At 40.6% G+C, this 20,992-nt stretch overlaps 1 protein-coding gene across 5 annotated transcripts in view; it reads left to right on the forward strand.

Moving 5' to 3' along the window:
• Window positions 1–20,992, forward strand: part of Ric8b (RIC8 guanine nucleotide exchange factor B) — a 103,548-nt gene that overhangs the window by 42,099 nt on the left and 40,457 nt on the right. For all 5 annotated transcript variants that reach the window (XR_004517310.1, XR_004517311.1, XM_033763875.1 and 2 more), the window contains 3 exons: window positions 2,197–2,291; window positions 13,894–14,122; window positions 14,917–15,012. Coding sequence is in view for 3 of the 5 variants with exons in the window: in XM_033763875.1 (XP_033619766.1) it covers window positions 2,197–2,291; window positions 13,894–14,122; window positions 14,917–15,012 (420 nt within the window). In the remaining 2 variants the exon portion in view is untranslated. The remainder of the gene's footprint in view (window positions 1–2,196; window positions 2,292–13,893; window positions 14,123–14,916; window positions 15,013–20,992) is intronic.

Genomic DNA, 20,992 nt, shown 5'->3' on the forward strand with positions numbered 1-20,992 from the left:
GCATATCAGTGACGGGACCGGCACCACACTTGGAGCAGCCCAGCTCGCAAGCAGTGAAAAAGAGTAGTCTGCACCTGCACTATGGTGTGGATGAATCTCAGCCAGACACAGAGGGTCTGAATATAAAGTGTGACGACAGATCGCTAACCTGTGACATTAAAGATCACTTTTGAGGAGGAGAGAAGACTGCCGGTGCAAGAGGGCCTGAGAATTCTGGGGTTCTTGGTCTTGGCATTGCATGATTTTTCATACTGGTTATATAGGTACACTCATTTTGTGATGTTATCGTTATGCTCACAATTTGGCCCTTTTTTGTTTATTATACTTAACATTTGCATTAAAATTATTGAGCATCAACACATTCTATTTTTATGATGGTACAGATTAGTGGAGAGAACAAAATATGTGCAAGAAGATTAACATGTGAAATTACGAATTGTGATTTCATGAAAGAACTTAAAAAGATACAGTGATAGAGAATGTTGGAAGAAGGAGCCTACGGAGATCTGGTGGCCAGAGAAGAGGCTTCTCGGAGCATATTTCCGCTGAGACTTGGGGGCTGAAAAGGAATCAGCTACGTAAGGAGCAGAGGTGGTATCAGAAGTTGATTTGAGTAGAAAAATAGATTTTGGTAAATTTCGGATAAAAGAAGACCTTGCAGACAGAAAGACTTGGGAGTGGATGTTATGAAAACTGGAGGAGGAGGAGATGGGAGGGAAGGTGGGATGTTGGCTTGCAGTCGCAGATGATGAAAAGACCGGAGTAGTTTTGCGTGGGGGTTGTCTCCATCAGTGTGGGAAGAGCAAGATTGTTACATCTAGAATAAAGGAGAAGTCTAACTTAAAAGGCAGCACACATCCCAGTTAATTTCCAGAAGCAAGAAGGACATCAAGAGTTGTGTAGCCATCGAGGTCGGTAACAGCTTCAGTGAGCTCCGAGGGAAAGCGTTTGGGGCCGAATGGCAAATGGATCACATCCCTCCCCCTTCCCTGTCCCTTTGCCAACGGTGTTTATTGCCGGCTTCACCTCTTACCTGCAGTTTCCTCCTCAACACCTCTTCTGTACCAACTTCATGTTTTATTGAAAGCTTTAAAGTGCTTTATGCATAGCCTTTTCGTTACCCTAACAGAACTACGTGTTTGTGGACCAGGCCATGGGGAAACCCTGTGACTTGTCCAAGGCCTGTCTCCAAGTACGGTGCTTTTTCCATTGTACCACTGAGATCCTTATCTCCTCCAAATCTGCCTATGACGGCGATGTGTTTAAAGTATTATCATCTACATCGTGAGTAATGAAAGTGTCCCTGTTTGCTAGATTTCAGGAGATAGCTTAGAAGGGCTGTGTGTGTGTGTAAGTAATTTTACTTTACTTGGATTTAACATCGATTATATAGTAAGAAGTTTTAAAAATATTTTGTAGCTTTTGAAGTAATTACATTCTTGAAATACGGCCTGGGATCTCTATCGTAACTATCTCTAATTTTATGTGTTATCTTAATTACTCATAATCTGGATGAAGAAAGACAAGACCTTGATACAGGTGATTCAGTTAATTTAATGGCCGAAGATCTCACTGTAAATGAAGTGATAAACCCAAAGGTTATTCAAAGCTTAGTTCCTGTCCTGCTGTCAGCTGCCTTCTCTCTGACTCTTTAGTACCGCTGCCCATGGGCGAAGGTTGGAAGGCAGGAGGTAAACACATCACTTGTTTGTCATTTGCTGGCTATTCTGCAGGAACTGGGAGATTAGGAAGATTGATAACGTGAAGCTGATGGACTCTGCTTTTGAAGGTTAAGAGATGAGATTTTTTTTTAAAGATGTACAGTTAGCTCCAAAAATAACGGTGCTGATCATTACATTTGTTAGAACTTTTAGAATGATTAGTAAACTGGAGCAGTATACGACAAGGATAAGAGAATCCAGATTCCTGGAAATGAAAACTCCCCAGTAGAATCAAATCTTCAGCACAGGTAAAGCGGAGTGGCTAGATCATCAGCCATTGGTGCTGCCATTTCTGGAGGGGCCGTGTCTGTCCACACAAGAGTGACTGTTAGCATCGCCCTGGGAATTCTTCCTAGAGTGTCCTGCTGCCTCCTTCCGTGGTAGAAGTGTTTAAGGAGACAGGTGATAGGTGGTAATGTACCAGACTCCGTGTGTAGGCCTTCAACCCCAATTTTTTCCTCCTTTTTATTCACAGAGTGACTCTCATCAGTTCCGTGTCATGGCAGCTGTCCTTCGCCACTGTTTACTAATCGCAGGTCCAACTGAAGACAAAACAGAAGAGCTGCACAGGTGGGTCGTGGCCTTTGTACTTGATATCTCAACGGAAGAGAGCAACAGGTCTTGTTTTTATGTATCTCATTTTAATTATTATAAGTACAAGAAGTGACAATACTGTGGTAAGTTATCAGGTAACTGATAGGTCAGAAATCATTATAGTGCCTATGAAAAATTTTATTCTGCTCTCTTTGACTTTGTTGTATTGAGAAGAAAATTTGCATTCGTCGTATTCAATAATAAAACTCAGATCAGTAATAATGGCACACCATCATTAAACATTGCCTGTGTATAGCGTTGTGTTACATTTCTATAAAGATTAACTGCTGAACTGGAGATGTGGCTCATAGCAGAGTGTTTGCCCAGCATGCACAAGGCCCTGGGTTTAATCAGTCCCTAGCCCTGGTTCAATTGAAAAAAGAGATTAACTTCTTTTAATCATCACACCAACCTCACGAGGTAAGTGCTGCTGGTTTCACTTTCTGTAGACAAGGAGACTTAGGCGTGGGAAGATCAGTCAAGTTCTCTGAGATGATAATCCCAGTAAGTGGGAGGGTTTGAGCTTTGCTTTTAATTATGAAATTTAACATTCTTGTTGACTCCATTTTAAGAGTATCCACCAAAAAGTGTATCTTAAGCAATGATAACTTTTTAAAATTCCTAACAATACACTGTATAGTATTAAGATATGTTTAAAAATACAAAATGTGTTAAAATTAGATAAAATTTTGTAACTTGTCTGTTAGAACAATTAATGGATTATTGTTTATTGTAGGAGCCTGGGGTACAGCTTTCCAGTAGAGCCTTTATCTAGCCTATACTGAGGCCCCCTGGGTTCAATCCTTAACACTGCATTTATTACAAAAAGTTATATGAGAACAACCGAATAAGAATTAATGTGTTTCATAGTCCTTTTCTTTTTTCTAGATCAGAATCGTAGTAGCAAGACTTCTGGGCTGAGTGTGATGTCTCATGCCTATAATCCTAGCATTCAGGGAGGCTGAGGCAGGAAGATTGCAAGCTCGAGCCTAACCTAAACACCTTAGCAACTTAGATTCTGTCTCAAAATGAATTAGAGAGGGCTGGGAATGTAGCTCAGTGCAAAAACCCTGGGTTCAATTTACAGTAGTGGGAAAAAAAAAACTTCTGACTTCTTTGTAAAATTTAAAAAAAGAAAAAGACCTGGAATTATAGCTCAGTATTTGAAACAATTCAAATAAATTCAGATCTACAAAGAAATAACTCCAGCATTAATTCTGCTTTATGAAGAAATTAACGTGAGGGTCTCCTTAGTAGTAAAATGAGCACCCACAATATTTGGAAAATATTCTATTTTCCAAAATATGGCCTACATTAAAACCTCATAGAAACACAACCAAAGTATAAATGAAACATATCCTTGTGTTGGGTGTGGTGGTGCATGCCTGTAATCCCAGCACTTGGGAGGCTGAGGCAGGAGGATTGCTGTGAGTTCAAAACCAGCCTGGGCTACATACATAGTGAGTTGTAGGTCAGCCTCAACTACATAGTGAGACCCTGTCTCAAAAAACCAAAAAAATAATAAATAAAAATAAATAAATAAATGAAACATAGCCTTATATTATTTTTCAGTCAAATCCATATTATTTATGTTCAGTAGTATATTATTTGATATTATACTGAATTTATTAGAAAGGTTATTTTTATGTACTGTCTGCCTGCAGGCCTTCAAAAGATCATTTTCTTTATACAGTATAATTTTTTTCTGTAGCAACAGATCAAGCATTCCTTTAATTTTCTTAAGACTATGCCCTTTAAAATGAAAAACCAGGCTGGGGATTTGGCTCAGTGGTTCTGCTGCTTGCCTTGAAAGCACAAGTACCTGAATTTGATCCCGGGTACCACAAAAATAAATAAATAACAGTAACTGCAGTAAATCATATCCTAAAAATTATTTTATTAAGCATTTTCACCCACTGTGTTTTTTTTCATAATCAAGAGACTCAAGAATTTTAGACTTTAAAAATGAAAGAGAGGCCAGGGATGTAGCTCAGTGGTTCCACTGCCTGCCCTGCAAGTGGATGGTCCTGAGTTCAATCCCTACAAAAAAAAAAAAAAAAAAACACAACAAAACAAAAAATGAAAGAAAGCTGGTTTATAAGCCCAGGAGTAAATTGATTTTTATTGGAAATCACATTGCACAGGTAGTAATGCAAAAACGTTAAGGAGAAGCATTTTGACAGGAATTTTTATGCTAGTCACAGATGTACTGTGAGGATTTCGCTGAAGAATCAATGTAATATCTTAACAGCACCAAGTATTTGTCAAAAGGGGAAAATTACATAGAAAAATTTTAAATCCATTATTGAAAAAAAGTGATGAAGTTTATTTCCCTTTGTGATATTTCCTTTATAATCTGCCTTAGAAGTTGCTTTGATAAGAATGTCAGCTTCGCTTTAAGCAGGAAACTATATAGAGAGAATGCTTTCCTGGGAGATGAAGGTTGCAGCTGGCTTAACAGTTTGTCTGGAATGGCCTTGGATGTCCCGTAATCAGAATTAAAGTGATTAGCATCATTGTGACCTGTAATGACTCTGTTAATCCATTTAAATAGAGAAAACTCCAATCTCAGATCTATTTTAGGAATTTACTAGAACTGTATATCTGCTGAGAAATCTGTTCCTCTGCAGTGATCCTGGAACCATTCCTGTGTTTAATGTGCACATGCGCACGCACACAGGGTGTGTGTGTGTGTGTGTGTGTGTGTGTGTGTGTGTGTGTGTGTATCAGGCATCATTTTTTAAAAGGATATTTCAGAGTCGATTGTGATGTTCTATATTTTTTAAGTCATTTTCTAATTTTGTTTTTCACTTTATTTTTTTTAACGCTGATTTGTTTTAAGGAAATCTGTAGTGACATAGAAGATACTGGGTAGAACACAGTACCAGTGTGCATTAGCCACCCTGGAAGGTTGTGAGAGGATAAATTAACATAGGCCATAAAGCCCCTGTCCATGGCACGGAGTAAGCTCTTACTAAACTGGAGCTGCTGCTGTTGCTGTCATGTTACTTCTGATACTACAAGCATATTAGCTTTCTGACCTAATTATTCAGTCTAAATCTGCTGTAAGGTCATTTTTTTATTTTGATTTTTTGTTTAGGAACTTATATCTGTATTTATCTTGTGATATGTAAATAACTCCGTTTTCTGTTACTCTAAGTTGTTTCTGAAGCCAGATATGTTCTTATGATACATGAATGCTAAAGAAAACCCCATAAAGGTACTTTTAGAAGAGTGAGTTTAAAAAAATAGCCTGGCTACTTATCCTCCTGTTACACTGTAAGATGGTGCCATTATTTTCCCTTCCAGAGAAAATAAGTTAGCTCACAAAGACTGCAGACCTTGACCTTCATTTCCACTAGTCAACATTTTAGTTTTCGTGTTTGTTCCATTTCCTTTTGTCTGTACTTATGGAAGAACAGTTTTATCCACCTTTTTGCTCTGTTAAAGGACATCCTACTTTCATTTTATCTCTGCTGTTGGCCTGAAGGTATTTTCAGCATTATTGTCAATAGTCAGTAAATGTATGCATAAGCCTTCAGCCCCCAGAAGTTGCATGTGGATGTGCCTTTATTCTGCAGAGAGGGCATAATGGGGATGCCTAAACACTGAGAAAAGGGAGGACCAGATCTGATTTCATTTATTTTAGGTTCTCAATCTAGTTGCCTCTCCTCCACACCCCACTGAGTACATTGGCATCCCCAAAGCTATTTGTTATTTCTTTATTTAAACCAATTCATTGCAGGCATGGTAACACACATCTGTAATCCCAGTTATAAGAATTAATGTGTTTCATAGTCCTTTTCTTTTTTCTAGATCAGAATCGTAGTAGCAAGACTTCTGGGCTGAGTGTGATGTCTCATGCCTATAATCCTAGCATTCAGGGAGGCTGAGGCAGGAAGATTGCAAGCTCGAGCCTAACCTAAACACCTTAGCACCTTAGTGAGATTCTGTCTCAAAATGAACTAGAGAGGGCTTGGGAGGCTGAGGCAGGAGGATTGGATTGCTGCAAGTTCAAGGCTAGTCCAACTACATAGCGAGACCCTGTCTCAAAAATAATTTTTTTTAATTAAAACAAAAATAAACTGATCCATTTTGTCTCCAATATTAAAGGGAACACTTTATCACCTGACCGCTCAATGTATATTACTAAATGTAACGTCTTAATGTGTGATAGTTTTTCCAATTATTTATTATGGGAAAATATACTTTAAAAATTTATCATCATAATGCTTTTTAAGTGTACAATTCATGAGGGCTGGGGATTTAGCTCATTGGTTCTGCTGCCTGCCTTGCAAGCACAAGGTCCTGAGTTCGATCCCTGGTGCCCTGCCCCCCAAAAAGTGCATAGTTCAGCAGAACTGAGTATATTTGCGATGTTGTGCACCGTTAACCACAGTCCATCTCTACGAATCTTTTTGTCTTGTAAAGCTGAAACTCTATACCCAGTAAATCTGCCTTCTCGTCCTTCCCTCTCCCCAGCCCCTGGTAGCCACCATTCTGTTTTCTGTCTCTGGGGATTTGACGACTCTAGGGAATCTCATGTCATTATACAAGATTTGTCTTTTGGTGGCTTTTTTTCACTTAGAATAATGTCCTCGAGGTTCCTCCATATTATGTCTATATTTTGTTCTTAAGTCTGGATAATACTCTTTGTATATACACTACATATTATGAAAACTTAATTCAGGAAAAGAATAGAAAGATATCATTGGTTTTTGAGTAGTTTCCCAGTGAATTATTCCAGTAAAAATGAATTGAAGTAAAGGACAGGCTTAAAAGGTCTAGAATGAGGGGAATTGTCTTCCTCATCCTTTACTTGTTCTCTGTCCTCTTCCACAACTTTGTGATTCCTTTTTCACCTATCTTGAAATCCCCATAAGCCCCCTTATAGATTCATTTTCTTCTTTGTCCCTGAACATCAGTCCGTCATTTCATTCTCTCTTCCCTCAACACACACCGTCCGTAGCCGTCCGACTACCCCCTCTCTGCATTTCTGTGCCCAGGCTGCCGAGCCCTGTGGGAAAATTGTATGAACATCGTACTTCACTCTGTCTTAAGGATTAAGAGAGAGTTGGGAGTGGATGCTTCTCCGCTGTGCATTTATTTATGGTCTCCAACTTAAGCTGAGAAATCTTTTTCCCCTGGTGAGTCCCTGTCACGTCCTTTATTCATGATTCTGTGAAAACTTTGCAGCTCCCCTCAGGCCTCATTTCCCTATACTCTGCTGGTAACATGTATTTCCTCAGCAGATTTGGATATTTGGGGTGGTTTGGCAGCTTGGGGGAGGGATGGTAAGATGATTGGTGAGCTAAGCACCTTCAAACTCCTGCTTGGCATGGCCGTCGAAGCCTGGCATTTAGATTAAGCCTTTGTCCTTCCTCCAAGATTTCAGGCGAGAATACCATGCTTCGTGTCAGGCAGGCTCTGGATAATAAATTAGGCAGTATGTTCTCACCGTGGCAGTGTGCCAGTCACATAGATTTCGTGTGAATGAGAAAGATTATCTTCATTGTGCCCTATTGGATGAATCCATGGAATTGCACCAGAGGCATCGGCCTCCCTTGGGAGCCCTCTGCTTAGACAACATCCTTCTTTGTATTGTCAAGCAAAATATTTGCGGGACACTGATCCAGTCCTTCCCCTGGCCTTCCAGAGCCTCCTGTTCCACAGCCCTAGTAACACTGAATCTAAGCTACTCCTCCCACCCCCGTCTTTTATTAGGACCTTTGCACTTGCTCTCTGCCTGGTACCTGGAATGCCTTAAACCAGGTATTTAAGAGGTTGGATGCTTCTTATCATTTAGAGCTCAGCTCAGATGTAGCCTCTTAATTTAAGCCTTCTCTGACTTCCTGATTTGGATTCACAGACTCACACACTCTGTGTTTTACTACCTGTTTTATCCCATGCACTTACCACTAACTGAAATAATCTTATTCATCACTTCTTTTCCTCATTGAATTATAATCTTAGAAAGCATGCAGATCTGTCTTGTCCCCGCACCATCCCCAGTGCCATGACAGGTATTAGTAGGTGCTCTGCGCACTAATTGGAGGGTGGATGGACGATCTCGCTCCCCACTTAGAAACTGGGATCTTAGGCGGGAAGACCCTCAGACCTTTCCTCTCCAACCCCTGCCTGATCTTTCTTGTTTCCTGCCAGCTACAGAAAATCAGACGACTCTTTTTCTTGTCCAAGGGTTGATTCCACACTTTTTTCTTCTGCCTCCTGACACCTTATTCCGGCACTACCTCCTTTTGTAGATTGCCAACCTTTCGGGGCTTTATCCCTTCAAATTGTGATACGCTGAGAACTGTCTCATTTAGGAGAGGGAAGTCTTCCCTTTATCAAAACTGTATCCCTCAGAGCTGTCGGCCTATTTCTTTTCTTAGCAGGTAAGTGTTTGTGTGTTTTCTGGGCCATTGGCCTCGAAATATTTTAGTCATATGTAGGCCTAGCCAGAGGTTTTTGAACACACCCTCCAACAGATTTATTCACATATGAAAATGTACATGTACAGCTAAGCCAGAATGTGAAATAAATTATAAATTATATATTAAAATAGTAGAATGGCTAATAAAAGGTTAATATTTTAATATAGATTTTTAAAATTAACCTGCCACTGTTAATGTTCTGCACAGTTTGTATTTAAACATCTTGCTAAGGTGGCTCTATCATCAGCTAATTTTTCAGGGCACATTATATACCAGCCTCGAGACTCATGAGTATCACACCAGACAGATACTTAGTTTAAGGTAATTTTCAGGTTTTGTAAACTAATTTTTTGCTGCATCTGATTGGTTATCCTTATTTTTCTTCCTGCTACAGCAAATAAAGGGCTCTGCCATTTTCTTATCAGAAAGGAAAGAAAATGCACGTCTATTTCTATTTAAATTGTATCTTCAATTATGATTTCTTTGTAGGAATTATTTAAAGCAGTTTTTTTGTTTTATAAGAATTCGTTAAAATTGAGTCAAACAAGACTGAGGTGTACTCAGTGGTACACATGTAGTGTCTGTGAGACTCTGGGTTCAATCTCTAGCACCGCATGGGAGAGAAAAATAAAAAGCTGAATAAAGTGATGTGTAGACTCACTGAACTGAGCATGTGTAGACTGTCACGTGACCGATGCAGGAAGCAGATGAGTGACAGGGCAAGAGGGTCCCTGCCGCCCCTTCTGTGATGTGAGATCTCTGCTCTCTCTGCAGATGCTTGGCCTGTGATTCAGGAGTGGGTCCCAGCATCAGTGTATTAACTAGATATTAATGAAGCATAACTCTTTTCAACTTTTTTAATAAAAATGTTTTTATACACCTTCTATTTTCTTCCCATCCCATGAGTCATTTAATGTGCCTGTGCGATTGTGCACAGCGCACCCACTTCCGCCTGGATCTCCTTCTCTCTATTCCTCACACTGCCAGAACCAGGCGTGCTACCAGTGCTTTGCTGGCACAACGTTTAATGTCACCACTAAACCACTGTATCACAAAGAAGAAAGAGGAGGCAGAGTAGTTGGGATACAGTTGCCCTTTACCTGCCTGCCGGCTTGCTGTTCCCCTGCAGTTCCCTTCTCCCTCTGTCCTTCCTGTCTTCTGTCCTTCCTTCCTTGAGAGCCACACAAGACCAACGCAGTTTTGAACAAGAGCAATCCAAGAGATCTTACACTACCTGATTTCAGAACATACTACACAGCTACAATAATCAAAATTCTATAACGCTTGCCTAAAAATGGACAGAAACCAATGAAACAGAATAGAGAACCAAGATATAAATCTGCACATACGTGTTCAATTGTATTTCAGCAAGAATGACAAGAACACACAATAGGAAAGGATAATCCAATAAATAGTCTTGGGAAAACTGTATTTCCACATGCACAACAATGAAATTGGACGTTTGTCCTTACACCATGCACAAAAGTGAACTCAAAGTGGATTAAAGACCTAAAAGTAAAACCTGAAACAATAAAACTCTTAGGAGTTACTTCAGGAAAAATTTGAAGACCTTCATTTTAGCAGTGATTTCTTGGATTGGCACTAAAAATATAGACAACACAAGCAAAATAGATAAGTGGGAATACATCAAACTCAAAAGCTTCACAGCATAGGAGACTGTCAAAGTTTAAAAGCAGCCTGTGAAATGGAGGAAATAGTTCCCAACCACTTACCTGGTAAGAGGTTACTGTCCAAAATAGATAAGAAAAGGCCAGGGATTTTTAGCTCAATGGTTCTGCCACCTGCTTTGCAAGCTCAAGGTCCAGAGTTCGATCCCCAGTACCCCCCCAAAAAAAATCCAAAATAAATAAGAAATTCTTATCACCCAAGAAAAAATACCCAGTTAAGAAATGGGAAAATTGGGCCCTGGATTTAGCTTAGTGGTTTTGCCACCTGCTTCACAAATACAAAGTTACTGATCTTAAAGGAAATGCAAATCAGAATCAAAATAAGATATCACCTCACATCTGTTGTGATGTCTCTTCAAAAATAAAAACCGAAAAGGAAAGAAGTGCTGGTGATGACATATGAGCATAGCAATATGGAAAACAGTAAATTAAAATAGAATTAACACTGGATCTAGCACCTCTTCAGGGTAGATCCAAAGAAAATCACTATCGTGTTCATAATATTAATATTCACCATAGCTAGAATATGGGACAGCCTAAATGTCTATCAACAGGTGAATGGATAAGGAAAACTTACACAATTCACACACACACACACACACACACACACACACACACCAGCCTTTTAGAGTATTCAGCCTTTGAAAAAGCAGGAGATCCTGTGATTTGCAACAACATAGGTGGATACAGAAGACATTACAGTAAGGGCAACAGACCAGATCAAAAGTGCAAATGCTGCACAATCCCACTTTTATGAGGAATCTGTAATTGTGGGACTCCGAATCTGACAATACAGTAGCGGTTAACCAGGGGTGGGAGGGCAAGCAGATGGAGTGGAGGGGTATCAGTTAAAGGCTACGGTTTCATTTATGCAAGATGAAAACGTTCTGGAGATCTGCTGTACAGCACAGCATGCAGTTAGCAGTACCGTGTTGTTTACTTAAAATCTGCTGAGGCGGTAGATCTTATGTGAAGTTCTTTTACCACACAAAAAAAGCACCATTATTTTTAAATAAATAAAACAGAAGGGAAAGTTTTGGAGATCTGAAGGTTTATTTCAGTAGATTTTCCAGTTTTGAAAAAAAAAAAGATATGTAAGCCCCAAATAATGAAGATGCTACATTTGAGCAGGAATATTTTTCAACAGCTGTGGGTCTACGTGGTGCCGTTAGCATGCTCCTCAGTGTCATTTGGTCTTAGATTATGTTTAGTTCAGCAGTTGGTGGAGGAGCAGATTTTAGATTATCTTTCCTCTCCCACAACTAACAGGGCTGTAAGAGCATTAAAGAACCCTAAATAGGCCTTGCTTTTGAATCTGCATATCGGGAGGGGGCTGGGAGCAAGGGCAGGAGGACGTCAGGTGCCAGTGATTAATGATCTCTAAGAAGTGAAGAGGAGAGAGTAATACACACAGTATCTCTACCCCCTGGAGTAGGAATGCAAACACTATTGTGCAAATCTGTGCATAGTCACTGACTTCCTGGTAGCTGGAGAGTTTCATACACTCTTCTACCACAAATAAAACTGTCAGGCAAAGTGACAGAACTCAGAAAGCTGACCTTCCTTAAAAAGAATAGCTCAGACACAGTGAGCCAGAAAATTAATTTTGTATTTATTTAGGGAGCCAGTTGTTTAATAAGTGAGAAAATGGGAACTTTTCTTGAAAAGCCTGAAACTTTCAAATATTTGTTGATTCCAGCCCTACATTTGGTTTTTTTAATTTACTGAATTCCTAGAAAGCATTTTAAATAAATGTAAAGGGGAAACATTCCTTTGTAATGAAATGACCCATCTTCAGCTTTTCAGTTTGGTCTCTGGTAGATTTAAAGAATCATACTGTGATAAACTCCAGAGCCTGTGTTGGGGAAAAAAATCCTAATATTTCAGAGTGATTTGTGTAGTTTCAGCAAGTAATTTCGAGGTAGAATTGTTTCTTTCTCACCCCCTTTTTTCTCTACCATTGAATCCGTGGTATTTAGTAATAATTTCCAAATGCTTAAGTCTAAAGCAAGCCATTTTAAACTAGAAATAAGGAACTACAAAGCTTTATAAAAATTTTTAAAAGCAAGCTAGTGAGGAAAGCATTGTATTTCTAGGTGCCTTTGGTTACTACTTATAACCAAAATTAGAGATTGTAGCAGTAGTGGAGTCAGCAGCAGCAGCAGCAGAACTTAGATTTTACCAAAAACCATGTATTCATAAGCCTTGTTAAATTTTTTTGTTTACTGTTTTTTATGCCCTCTATTTAACCACACATTGCTCTGCATTGTCTAATTCTTACGTAGATAGACTAGTTTTTATTTTTCTATAAAATAATAAAGGAAATATTGATTCTTGGAGAAATAAAGCTACATTTCAGGATAAAGGAGAAAAACTTTATTTTTCTGTTTTTCTATTTTATTTTTTAGGTGTCATTATAATCTAAGTTAAATTTTAGACTACTGTAGTCTAAATTAAGATAGATGAATTAAGCCCTGAATTTGGTTTCCAAGTGATTTTACTTTTGAGCTGCAGTGGTGGAGTTTATTTTTAGTCGGGCTGTGGTTATTTTTAGATCTGCTTCTCTCTCACTAGGAAATGTAATGCCTATCTTTCCATTGTTGTTTATCAGGAAGTTCTGAGGTGCAGGCATTTCAGTCCAGTTAGCACAGACACTGCTCCTCCTTTTAGATGGAGATAAGAAATAATGCATGGACAAAAACAGGCCCATCGAGAACATGTCTAATTTTGAAATTGTTAATGTCATTTTAATCTCTTGTACATTGAGAGATAGAACAAGATTTTAGGGGAGTGCCACAAATACTAGGTTTGGGTTCCCCCTGCTGGTGTGTATCCTGGGCTCCTGTGCTCTGCGCAAGCAAACACCTAAGGGATAGAAAGACCGGTGGTGAGCAACAGAGGAAAGGCACCATTTCCCCTTTCCTGTCAGTGTCTTCGCAAAAATGGGATGATGTAAAAATTGTATTTTATACATCGAGAAAGAACAAAACTTAATCGTACAATGTTTGGTTTATATTGTTGCCTCTGCTAAGCCGCTTATATGCATTGCTTCTCAGTGCTTTACATTGTAATCCAAGGAATAATAAAACACCAGCGGACACACAAAAAGGTTTCAACTCCCAAAGGAAACGCAAAGCCAACATTGTTGTCGTGATGAAATTAAAGACTGTGGCATTAAAGCTCACTGATACCTACTTTAGCATTTCAGGAAGTAAAATGACAGTGTATGATTGTGTCTGTCCATTTAACATCTGTTCTTTCTAATTTGTCATGTGTGCTGAGGCAGTTCTTTATTTTCTATCTGTTAATAAATGACAAGTAAATATTAATGATTCACTTTGAAAAAGAAAAATTTTAATTGGCTCCTAAGTGTCACCCCTGAACTTCTTACTGTGTTCCCATTTTAAAAGACTATTCAATTAACTTAAAATATTGTATCTTAAAATTGCTTTTCAGCAATGCAGTCAACCTTTTAAGCAATGTTCCGGTCTCTTGTTTGGATGTTCTCATTTGTCCATTAACCCATGAAGAAACAGCCCAAGAGTCGACGACTCTAGATGAACTGCCCAGCGATAAAACAGCTGAGAAAGAGACAGTTTTGAAAACCAGTGCTGTGGTGTACAATGGTATGAACATGGCCGCCATTCATGTCTTGCTCCATTTTATGGAGAAGAGGATAGACAAGGTAAGGCTGCTGAGGGGACCTCAGGAGGTGCTTCTGAAGAATGTAAACACGCCACACACACAAAGACAGACCACAGAGTCTCATTTCTAAATTTAAGCTTTTTAAAATAAGTAGCATATTTTTACTTTGGAAAGCGTTTTATTATAATGTATAATAAAGTGCTGAAACCAAGTGAATTTGTCTAATGATGAAAATGGTGTTTATGTAAATCCAAATTTGTTACTAGTGCCTGAAAATAAAAATTAATTATTACTCCATTGGTAATCTGTACATCCTGGATGTAATCCTCCAAAAAATTTTTACTTTCTATAATATCTTTAAAAGACATCCTTAAAAATTTTTTTTATTTTTCTGCTTGTGAGCTGTTTATTTTCTCTGATCTGTAAGTCACTTTGTTGGGTACCTATGTTAAAAGGTAGCAGGGGGAGATGGGGATTTAACTTAGTAGTGTCACCGCCTGCCTGGCAAGCACAAGGTCCCAAGTTCAGTCTCCAGTACCAAAAAATAAGGCAGTGGGGTAGCATATGTGGGTCATCAAAGCCTTTGCCTCATATAAGCCCATTCACTGGCTGAGCCAGGGGGACCCTCTGATGTAGGAAAATCCAAGAAGGACAAACATAGACAGTAAACATGAAGATAACTGATAAATGGACGAATGTTTAGGAAAACAGTTTCTAAAAGTTTACAGCCCTTGGTATTAAGATGTATCTCCCCTGAGAGTATTCTTGTGCTCAAATGAGTGGAGACAAGAAATACTTTAGGAAGCTAATATGTCTGTATGGTTTTCTTTACAGGGAAGCAGCTATAGAGAGGGTCTAACTCCAGTTCTCAGCTTGTTAACGGAATGTTCCCGAGCCCACCGAAACATCAGAAAATTCCTGAAAGATCAGGTAATTGCTTAATGAGTATTAATCTCAGTTACTATTTTTATATTTTTTAACATGGAATCAATGAGCTGATTTTTTACATAGTGGTTTTCTTTCAGAAAATTAGGGACGCAAAAAGATAGTTTTAATCCTTGAAATCTTCCGATCAAGAAAGAAGTGATCTATATATTTTTTTCAGTTGTTCATTGATTTATTCAACACCGTTGAGATTTATTATGAGCTGTTTTCTAAGCATTGTTCTTAGCATTGCCCAGCAGACTGAGCTGTGCCCTCTTAGTTGGGTGGATTCCAATGGCAGGAAATGAAAGGTGTTCTGATCAAAGATAAAGCAGGAGAGCAGAAAGGGGAGATGGGAATACGGTTGAGTCTCTGAGGAGATGACATTTGGGCGAAGTTGGATAAATAAGAGTCTCTGAGAGTATCTATGGGGATGTTCCAGAAGGAACAAGTTTAAAGCCTCTGAGATGAAAGGATGCTTTGGTCAGCTTAAGGAGGAGCAAGGTGGTCATGTGACTAGGAAGAAATACACCGGGGAGAGCACAGTGGATGGAGTAAAAGAGCTAACCCATGGCCAGATAACATGAGCCTGGGAGGCAGTTTTCATCTGAGCGAGATGAGGAAACACAGGAGTGTCTGGAGAGGGGAGTCGTGTGACCTCGCTGACGTTTGACGCAACTCTGGCTCCTGTGTGCAGGCCGGACTGAGTGGGGCAGGTGGACGGGTGTGGACACACACCCTGAAGAAAACTGAAGTGGGCCCAAGAGTTGAGAGTCCGCACTTGAGGATGTTTCGAGAATAAGGCTCACATGATGTGCTCAGAGATGGGGATATGGATGGAAAAGGGAGGGAAAAGGAAAGATGGCTTTTAAACATTTAAATCATACCTTAAAATCCAAGTCTAAAACTTGACAGTAACTGAAACTGACCCACTCTAAAATCCCAGCCTCAAGCACCTTCTCTTTGTTAGTGCCCTTGATCCACCTTCGTTCCATCGCCTTGAAGACTGACTGTCAGGCTGTCTCCCTTGGTTCTTTCGCTGACCTGCGTCTGTCCTTGTCTCCTGACTGGGCTAGATCTTACATGTAGCTCATTACTGTCGTCCCTCCTTCCCATACATCTTCACCCAGTCACTTGCTCTCCCTCCCCGTACTCCTTGGAAAAACACAACAAGCTCATTAAGTCCAGCCTTCTACCTACAATTGGAATTCTGCTGAGCACCTGACTAGGATAAGCGAAAAGAGGGCAACTACAATGACTAGCCAAGCCGCTCCTGGGATAGTCCAAGATAATTACAAGCCCTGTTTCTTCAGACTTTCACTGACTCTGTTTGCATTCACATTTGTTGACCTTGTAAAAAGTTAAGAGGAAATGTCATCTCTTACCACTGCATCTATTGTCTGCCTGCACCTGTGTGCCACATACTCTGCCTCCCCTCTGTCTGTAGCAGACGGATTATCCCTGCTTCTGTCTGTGGCAGCTTCTGTTCCAGATCCATTTCCCTTACTTTCTCATGAGCATTGTCCCTACATTTATTCATTCATTTATTCATATTCTCCTCTTTCCCTTCATCTTTTTCTCTCTCACTTCTCGTACTGGGGATTGAACCCAAAACCTTTACTTTGAGCTATATCCCTAGCCCTTTCTAAATTTTTATTTGGAGACAGAGGCTTACTGAGTCTCTAAGTTGCTCAGGCTGGGCTCAAACTTGTAGTCCTCCTGCCTCAGCCTCCCAAAGTGATGGGATGAGAGGTGTGCACTACTGATTCCCTCTCTGTGGCTTCTTATATTCATCTTTTTTCGCCTAAGTATACTGGATCCTTTCTGTCAGCACCCAAACACCTTCTGTCTTCATACTTTCTTTTATCCTGCTCCTCAGCTTGCCATCCTGTTTCTCTGTTCCTCATCACCTCTGTTCTTTTTGTTCACCTGTGATTCTTTCCTGAACCTTCTGTAACTAGGCTTCCATGCTCTCTGCTCCCTTGCAGAGGTGTTTATCAAAGTCACCAACCGAGTATCACCAAAGTTCTCAAATCTTTTCTTTTTGTTCTCTGTTAGTGTTTGACATGTGTTCCCTCCTCCTTGAAATCCTTCCTTCACTTGGTTTCTAGAACACAGCAGAGAATCTCTTCCCAAAGAGATTGTGTTTGGCTGCTCCTAGGCATCACTATTGTCTTGGTTACTCTTGTTGCTGAGACAAAATAGCCAACACCCAAAGTTAAAGAAAGTAAGTTTAATTCTGATTCAGTAGTGGGATTTTTGGGGGGATTGTTTGTTTGGTACCGGGAATCAAACTCAGGGTCTTGTGCTTGCGAGGCAGGTGGTGGATCCACTGAGCTAAATCCCTGGCCAGGAAAGTTTTATTTTGGCTCAGTTTGTAAAGGTTTCAGTTCATAGTTGTCTGATGCCAAGGTAGGGTAGCATGGCAGAGGGGCACTGCAGCAGAGAAACAGTCCATGGCAGGTGGAAAGCAGAAAGGTAGCAAAGTAGCAAGGAAGCGCTGCAGCAGCCTGCTTCTCTTTTTATCCCTTCTAGGCTACCAACCCTTTGGGTGGTGCCACCCACACCCAGGGTGGACCTTCCATGATCCACACCCAGAACTGTGCCAGACCAGTCAGTAGACTAATTTAGTAATCACACACCCGTAATCCCAGCATCGCACACCCTAGATCCAGCCACTTCTGAAAAACCTCACCTATGGCCCCATGAAGCTTCAGGGGAACATCCAGACAAAGCTGTAACACTGTTCTGTCCCCATCTGCACTCCTCTGGGATCTCATTTGGGAGCAAAGCTTTTGAAAACCACCTATATGCTGATGGCTTCCAAGTTTCTATCTCCAGCCCTGAACTGTCCCCAAAGCCCCAGATTTATTTAATGAACCTCCTGCTGTTCCCATTGGGTGGGAAGCATTATCTTAAACTTAACGTACCCCAAGTTAACATCATGATTTCCCATCCCCCAAGCTATCGTTTTCCCTTCTTTCCACCCTTCAATATATGGCACTGTCACTCACCTTATTGTTCATTTATTACCATGGATAATTTCACCTAATAAATGAACCAAATTTATTTTCTCTGTGTGTATTTATAGTCAAGATTTAGTAAGTACCTTACTACATGTAGGACACACTAATATACAGGCAGGCTTTCTTTATGAGCCCTAGTATTTGGCTGATATAGAAAGATGGAAAAGTAGGGACTCTGTAAGGACTTCACATTTTATTGAAAAAGCATAAATAATCAAGCAAGATAAACTAGTCAATTAAAGTTATTTCTAAATGAGATTAAGACATTCTTGAGTGGAAAGACTTGGTGAAGAATAATAAATTAAAATACTTTGTTTTCTGTATCTGCTTTTTCGCAAAAATAACCTTGGGATCAAAGTTTAAACTTTTTATTTTGCTGTCTCTAACTAGAACACAAAATATGTTTGTTAAATAGCTTCTTTATATCAAGGCCTTGGCCCGCATATTATGTGAAACAAAAGATTATGAGACCACTTTATGTGTTCATGAAACACTACACTATAGGTAAGAAAATGAGATATGATAGGTAAAAAGATAACTAAAAATGTATTAGTGCATTTTAATGACTATAACAAAGTAAGGTATAAAGCCCATGGTTCTGGAGGCCCAAGGCTGAGGAGTCACATCTGGTGATGGCCTTCTTGCTGGCAGAGTCCCAAGGAGGGCATCACATGGCAAGAGAGAGAGAGAGCTGTGTGTGTGTGTGTGTGTGTGTGTTTGTGTGTGTTGTGTTCCTTTGGTCTTTCTCCTTCTTCTTATAAAGCTACCAATATTCTGTCCTGGGATTCCACCCTTATGACCTTCTCTAATCTTAATTATCCTCCCAAAGGTGCCAATTCTAAACTGTGTGGTTGGATTAAGTTTCCACCCTCTTAATGCCTCAAGTGGGGATTAAATTTCTACACATTAAAGCAAGGTTCTCGTCCTTGTGATGTAAAACAGTCATTTCATTCCCAGTAGTCTCAAAGTGTTAAATCATCCCAGTACTAGCTCAGAATTGTAAGTCTCATCCAAGACTCAAGCAAACTCCTTGTAGCTGTAAGCCTATAAAAATAAAAATAAATTATTTATTTCCAGTATGCAGTGGTACAGCAACCAAAAGAGAACAGTGGTCAACCAGAAAGGGGAAAACTAGGACAAAAACTCGCAGGGCAGATGTTAAATCTTAAAGCTTCAAGGCTGGTGTCTCTGCACATGCAGTGAGCATCGGGTCCCTGGGGCCTCTGCTTTCCCAGCTTTGCTGGTTGCAGCTCATATGCCTGTGTGTAATGTTGTTGGCTTTCCTGGGCAGATGGGACATGTTGCTGGTCATTCTTACCTTTTCGGGGACCCCCCTGTGACCTTTGCTCCCACAGCTCCATTGAGCATCACCTCATTAGGCACGCCCCACAGGAGCTCCGATTCTGCAGCAAATTTCTGCTTGGTCTCCCAGGCTCCCCTTTGAAATCTTGGTGGAAGCTGCCATGAACCAGTAATTCCATTCTGCACACCTGCAGAACCAGCACCACAAAGGTGCCAAAAAAGGCTTGACCACCAGCGTGAGCTGTGCCTGGGTGCACTTGAACCAGTGCTACAGCCCCAGAGTGCTTTGCCAATTGAGTGCAAGGAACAGACCCTGAGGTGATATTTGGTGGCCTGTCAGTGGGAGTGCCCTGGACACAGTCCCTGAAATGATTCCATTCCAGAAGATCTCGGGCCTATGATGGGGTGGCAGCCTAGGAGAGATGTGAGTCACCTTGAGGCCTTTTTCCTTTGTCCTGACAATGAGCATTCTTGCCAGTCTCTTTAGGAAGCAGTCTTCCTCCTGTGCCCTTTTTGGCACACCGTTACATACTTACTTGCTCCTTCCCTGGCCAGGCTGTGAATTTTCCAAATTTTCTCACTCCATTTGCTTTAGCGTCCACCTATCACTGTAAATCTGGCCAAAAGTGGTAAGAAATACTCATGGCAAGGCCTGAATGTTTTGTTGTTTGGGAATTTCTTCTGTCAGATAAATGAGTCCATTGCTCTTAATCTCAGCCTCCCACCAAGTCTCAGGGCGTGGATGCGACATAGTCCAGTTCTTTGCAGTGGTACAGCAGGGGTGTTCCTCTCCAGGTTTCATTCAGAGTCTCATTTGCATCCAAGACTAGTTCTCCAGTCTCTTCCTCTTCTGGGCTCTCTCCAGAATCTCCTATAACACTCTGCTTACAGCATTCTAGGATTTTCCTAGCCCATTCCACCAGATTCTTCCTACCTGTATTCATCACCCACCTCCAAAGATGCCCCCACACCTATGGCGTAGTTATAGTAACAACCCCACCCCTCCTGATCCCAATTTTCTAGATTACTCTGCTTTTCATGGCAGGCTTACCTTATAAAGAAAGCAGGTATAATTAGTTCTGTAGAGTCAAGGGTAAGACCCCCGTATTGGCTCATGGCTCATGGGTGAGGACCACATGGCATATGGTAGCAACACACAAAGGAGAGACTACAGCTTCTCATGGCTTGGGTCTAGATGTCCCCCAAGTGCCTCATGTGGTCAGAGGTGGCTGAATCTAGAGTATGTGATGCCGGGATTAAGGTTGTGTGATTACTAAATCGATACACTGATTGGTTTAGCATCACCCCAGTCCCTGTAGACTGGATACAATATAAGGGACAGAAATAGGCCTGTCTATACTCGCTTGCTTGTTTTTACTGTCTTCCTTTTGCCATGAGCTAGTTCTCTTCTGCAGTGCCCCTCTGCCAAGCCCCCCTGCCTTGGACTAAAAACTATACAAACTGTGAGCTACATAAACCATTCCCCCTTTCATTTGGGGTGTCTTGTATTTTGTCTCAGCCCTGAGAGAAAAGTGACTAAGTTTAGTGCCAGCGAAGTGGGGCCATTGATGTGACTGTGCCTGACCAGTGGTTCCGGAGCCTGTGGGAGTGGCTGTGGGAAGAGTTTGGAAAGGTTTGGAGATGCAGGCTGAAAAAGC

Source organism: Fukomys damarensis, unplaced genomic scaffold (genome assembly GCF_012274545.1).
Source record: "Fukomys damarensis isolate Sample0158 unplaced genomic scaffold, DMR_v1.0_HiC HiC_scaffold_15, whole genome shotgun sequence".
NCBI lineage: Eukaryota > Metazoa > Chordata > Mammalia > Rodentia > Bathyergidae > Fukomys > Fukomys damarensis.